General features: G+C 41.6%; 1 protein-coding gene across 4 annotated transcripts; it reads left to right on the plus strand.

Annotated features, from left to right (window-relative positions):
• The first annotated feature begins 1,024 nt into the window (after nt 1-1,024).
• LOC133515117 (uncharacterized) lies at nt 1,025-4,530 on the plus strand. 4 transcript variants are annotated; one of them, XM_061847420.1, is made up of 4 exons: nt 1,025-1,479; nt 2,487-2,621; nt 3,102-3,196; nt 4,339-4,530. In XM_061847420.1, the coding sequence occupies exons 1-4, from the start codon at nt 1,182-1,184 to the stop codon at nt 4,363-4,365; spliced, it is 555 nt and encodes a 184-aa protein (XP_061703404.1). In that variant the 5' UTR covers nt 1,025-1,181; the 3' UTR covers nt 4,366-4,530. The 4 variants fall into 4 exon arrangements, with proteins under 4 accessions (XP_061703404.1, XP_061703402.1, XP_061703403.1 ...); XM_061847418.1 differs by lacking the exon at nt 4,339-4,530 and having other exon boundaries at nt 3,102-4,012; XM_061847419.1 differs by lacking the exon at nt 4,339-4,530 and having other exon boundaries at nt 2,499-2,621; nt 3,102-4,012.
• The last annotated feature ends 912 nt before the right edge of the window (nt 4,531-5,442 follow it).

A 5,442-nucleotide genomic window follows, 5' to 3' on the forward strand; every position in this document is an offset into this window, starting at 1 on the left:
TTTCAACCTCGAACAGTTACTTGACCACTTTTCACATGATTGATTTGTAAAACGCACAGTTTTACTCAGCTTGGACAGGACTGGTGCAGTGAGCTAGTGGTTAGCACATCTGCCTCTCAATCAAGAGGTTCTGCATTAGAATTTCAGTTCTCGCTATCCTGTGTGGAGTGTTCTTCCTATACCTGAATGGGTTTTCTCCAGCTTCTTGTTTTTCTAATCCAGTACAGTGTATCCCAACCATGGTACCGTGACACAAATGTGCCATAACAGATCGTCAGGAAAGTATTCAATTAAACTTCATTTCTCAAAATGATTCAATATATCGCTGTTCATCTGTCTGAGTTTACAGAAATCTACTGGAAAAATAATTGAAACAGTTGCTGATTATGACCAATTGTAATCATTCTAATGAAACCTAATTATAATACAGTGGAACACTGAAGGTCAAGCACTGTCTGTTCCATTTTTTTGTTCACCCCTATTGAGGAAATGTCTCATAAAGCCAAAGAAAAAGCAGAACAAATGAGCAGAGTTCATCCTTTGTTGCACTTAACTGCGGTTTTTGAGGTCTCACACATATGACAGTGACCAAATCTTTTGGGTATTGTGGGAAAAGCCACAAAAATGGATTCTGCATGTCATACTTGCAGTGGCATTGCAGTTTTTCCTGGGATAGACTGACGGCACCCCAAATAAGAAGCAGTCTGAAATTAATGTTCTCTGAAACACCAAAGGTAGACCTTATTGTCTAGAGATCCTCTTTTTAGACTGTGCCTTCATTTGGCGTAGCCTATTTCTTCCTGTGTCATAAAGTGACATGGCACACGTTTGATCTTTGTCGGTGAAATACAGTTAAGAAAATAAGTATTTGAACACCCTGCTATATTGCAAGTTCTCCCACTTAGAAATGATGGAGGGGTCTGAAATTTTCAACGTAGGTGCATGTCCACTGTGAGAGAGATCATCTAAAAAGAAAAATCCAGAAATCAGAATGTTTTTTTTTTTTTTTTTTAAAAGATGTGTGTTACAGCGGCAAATAAATGTGAACATTTGTCCATCAGCTAGAATTCTGACCCTCAAAGACTTGTTAGTCCGCCTTTAAAAATCCACCCGTGTGATGTCATTAGCTGCATAAAGGCACCCTTCCACCCCATATAATCAGTAAGACTCAAACTTTTAACATGGCCAAGAACAAAGAGCTGTCCAAAGACACCAGAGACAAAATTGTACAACTCCACACGTCTGGAAAGGCCTACGGAGAAATTGCCAACCAGCTTGGTGAAAAAAGGTCCACTACTGGAGCAATCATTAGAAAAACGAAGAAGCTAAACATGACGGTCAATCTCAATTGGAGCGGAGCCCCATGCAAGATATCACCTCATGGGGTCTCAATGATCCTTAAAAAGGTGAGGAATCAGCCCAGGACTACACGACAGGACTTGGTCAATGACCTGAAGAGCTTGGACCACCGTTTCCAAGGTGAGTGTTGGTAATACACTAAGACGTAATGGTTTGAAATCATGCCTCAACCAGCCCATCTTGAGATTGTCAGTGATGATTTGGATGATACAGAAGAGTCATGGGAGAACGCTTTGTGGTCAAATGACACCAAATTGAACTTTTTCTCTCAAAATTCCACGATACCGTGTTTGGAGAAATTTGAATGATGAGTTCCATCCCAAGAACACCATACCTACTGTGAAGCATGGGGGTGGTAGCATCATGCTTTGGGGGTGTTTTTCTGCACATGGGACAGGACGACTGAACTGTACTAAGGAAAGGATGACCGCGGCCATGTATTGTGAGATTTGAGGAACAACCGCTTTCCCTCAGTCAGAGCATTGAAGATGGGTTGTGGCTGGGTCAACATGACAATGGCCCTAAGCGCGCAGCCAGGAAAACCAAGGAGTTGTTCTGTAAGAAGCATAGGTCAAGGTTTTGGCGTGGCCTAGCCAGTCTCCAGACCTAAACCCAATAGAAAATCTTTGGATGGAGCTGAAACTCTGTGTTTCTCAGCGACAGCCAAGAAACCCTTTCTGATCTAGAGAAGATCTGTGTGGAGGCACGGGCCAAAATCCCTCCTGCAGTGTGTGCAAACCTGGTGAACAACTACAGGAACCGTTTGAACTCTGTAAATGCAAACAAAGGCCACTGTACCAAATATTAACATTAGTTTTCTCTGGTGTTCAAATACCTATTTGGAGCTGTATCACACTGATAAATTGTTAAAAAATCATACATTGTGATTTCTGGGTTTTTCTTTTTAGATTATCTCTCTCAGTGGGCATACGATGAAAATTTCAGAGAGCCCTCCATGATTTCTAAGTGGGAGAACTTGCAATATAGCAGGGTGTTCAAATACTTATTTTCTTCACTGTATCACATGCGTTGCGAGTTTTGAGGGAGCCTGCTGTTGGCACGCTGACTGCAGGAAAGTCCAATACAACTGGTAACTGTGAAACCAAAGTTCATTTCTCTACTCTAAGCTGTCTCCAAAGGGATTTCAGAGAATTTGGCAGTACGTCCAGGCCGACCAAATGGAGCCACACCAGCCCTGGACCTCCACATGCAGTGGATTTACCTCCGAGATGATCATAGTTCGACGAGCATCTTTGAGCTAAGTTCATGAAAAATCAATTTCAAAAGTAAAGGTTTGTGTTGTAGAATTGTGTAAATCCCCACTGAAGGCTCAAATGTACAGCCCACAACCCCCCACCTTCATAACAAGATGCTCTTTTTTGGGATTGTCCAGATTCCTAATGGAATTCCAATCACGTCGTTGTATGCATATTGTGATGGAAATAACACTTAAAGATACTCCACATGTAAACTTAATGAAGCTGAGCGTCTCTGTTGGATGCCCATTTTCAGAGAGTTGCACTAATAGTGTAAACACTTAAGATGATAGAGCACACCTTCCACTTAAGCTCAAAACGCGTGAGAGAATATTTAGTCACCTAACGAGGCTCATGCAGAAATAAACAGATGCAGTTAAACACTTACTGTGCTGTCTATTTATGCTGATGGTGTTCAGGAGAGACTGTTAAGTAGTTTTGCATTAAATAAGCACAAGTGCTTCTATATGTCTTTAAATAGGCAAGAAACACCCACAAGCTGCCTGCCACCCACCAACCCAAAGAAGCGTGGAGCCCCATGGAAGATATCAACTCGTGGGGTCTTAATGATCCTTAGAAAGGTGAGGAATCAGCCCAGGACTACACAACAGGATTTGGCACAGAAGGTTCGCCTGTTTAAACCAGCACATGTCAAGGCCCGTCTTAAGTTTGCCAATGACCATTTGGATGATACAGAGGAGTCATGGGAGAAAGTTTTGTGGTCAGATGAGACCAAAAAGGAACTTTTTGGTCATAATTCCATTAACCTTGTTTGGAGGAAGACGAATGATGAGTTACATCCCAAGAACACCATCCCGACTGTGAAGCACGGGGGTGGTAGCATCATGCTTTAGGAGTGTTTTTCTGCACATGGGACAGGACGACTACACTGTATTAACGAGTGGATGACCGCGGCCATGTATTGTGAGATTTTGGGGAACAACCTCTTTCCCTCAGTCAGAGCATTGAAGATGGGTCGTGGCTGGATCTTTCAACATGGCAATGACCCGAAGCACACAGCCAGGAAAACCAAGGAGTGGCTCCGAGCGTAAGAAGCATATCAAAGTTCTGGCGTGGGCTAGCCAACTGGCTAAGACCAGACCAGACTTAAACCCAATAGAAAATCTTTGGAGGGAACTGAAACTCAATGTTTCTCAGTGACAGCCCAGAAACCTGTCTGATCTAGAGAAGATATGTGTGGAGGAGTGTGCCAAAATCCCTCCTGCAGTGTGTGCAAACCTGGCGAACAACTTCAGAAAATGTTTGACCTCTGTAATTGCAAACAAAGGCTGCTGTACCAAATATTAACATTGGTTTTCTCGGGTGTTCAAATAATTATATGCAGCTGTATCACACAAATAAATTGTTGAAAAAATAATCATACATTGTGATTTCTGGATTTCTCTTTTTAGATTATCTCTGTCAGAGTGGACATGCACCCACGATGACAATTTCAGACCCCTCCATGATTTCTAAGTGGGAGAACTTGCACTATAGCACGGTGTTCAAATACTTATTTTCTTCACTGTATTTGCCAAGCATAGCATGTCTTCAGTGATGCAATGCAATCTGTAGTCTGCGCTTAAATGAATAATACGTACTGCAGTTGACCTTGAATTGTTGCTTTATGAAGTATGTAACCGCCATGTTTCCTTATTTGGTCCCATACATTTACACAGCCGACTTTTGAAACTGCACTGTTATTTTATGTACGGCATTGTAGGTGACTGGAGATCCCAATCCACTTTGACCAGCATTCTGCATGAGGTCCTGTGCTAATAGAGGGGGAAGCGCAGCACTTGATATGTGATATCGCGGCAATATCTGCTAGCAATTAATGTATATCACCAATATCTGCATGATGGAAAAAGCTCCTGCTGAGAGGCCTATTCAAATATCGATCATTAAAACATGATATGCACTCCTACAAGACAGTGAGTCTGTGTTTTTCTTCATGGGTGGTATTTCTGATGACTCACAGGACATGTCAATAGATAAATCATTTAATGGTATAGTATCCTGTTGGAGTACTTAAAAAAAAAAAAAAAAAAAAAAAAAAAAAAAGGCATCCTGAATAGAGAATTGTTTTTTTCACATTGGATCTTTCTCATTTTGTATGTTTTACTTTCAGTGTGGCGCTAATGTGCCTTTCTAATAAAGATTGTCTAGCATCAAGGGAGCAATTTAAAACCTCCAGGTTAAAATTCATTCCATTTTAACCCATTAATTGTAGTTCCTAAAAACACTTATTCAGTAATTAACAATGTGAGAAGGGATTTTGGACTGTGGATGAAAAGGAAATGATAAAGATACGTGAAAGGCAATCAGACTTGCAAACTGTGCCACTGTCTGTTCAAACTGTTATCACATACGTGTAAGTGGAAGGAAGGAGAAAGAGTCATTTGGTTGGCGAGGGGAAAAGTGCTGCAGTGGTGTGTGTGTGTGTGTGTGTGTGTGTGTGTGTGTGTGTGTGTGTGTGTGTGTGTGTGTGTGTTGTGTGTGTGTGTGTGGTGTGTGTGTGTGTGTGTGTGTGTGTGTGTGTGTGTGTAACCACATGAAGGCCATGTGAGGGTTTGCAACTCCCTTCAAGGAACTGTGAACCTCTTTAAACGCATTTATGCACCAGATGTCGACACACTGACCACAACGTCAGGTACATGAGCAAAGTCAGTGAGTTTGTTTTGTGGGTAGCATGCTTTTTGTTGGAATGAAAATGTGCAATCTGAAAGGCACCTTTGTTGTTTTATTGACTCCTCTATTACAGTGACAGTGTAGGGTATCCTCAGTCTTTTTACGATATAAAATATTTTTTGGGAACATTTCCACA

Source organism: Syngnathoides biaculeatus, chromosome 16 (genome assembly GCF_019802595.1).
Source record: "Syngnathoides biaculeatus isolate LvHL_M chromosome 16, ASM1980259v1, whole genome shotgun sequence".
NCBI lineage: Eukaryota > Metazoa > Chordata > Actinopteri > Syngnathiformes > Syngnathidae > Syngnathoides > Syngnathoides biaculeatus.

Bases quoted from the DNA above. Each gene is read 5' to 3' on its own strand.
- LOC133515117 (XM_061847418.1), top strand. From the start codon at position 1,182: ATGGCCAAGAACAAAGAGCTGTCCAAAGACACCAGAGACAAAATTGTA. The intron at 1,480-2,486 runs GTGAGTGTTGGT...CTCTACTCTAAG, and splicing joins CTTGGACCACCGTTTCCAAG to CTGTCTCCAAAGGGATTTCA. The intron at 2,622-3,101 runs GTTCATGAAAAA...TAAATAGGCAAG, and splicing joins GACGAGCATCTTTGAGCTAA to AAACACCCACAAGCTGCCTG.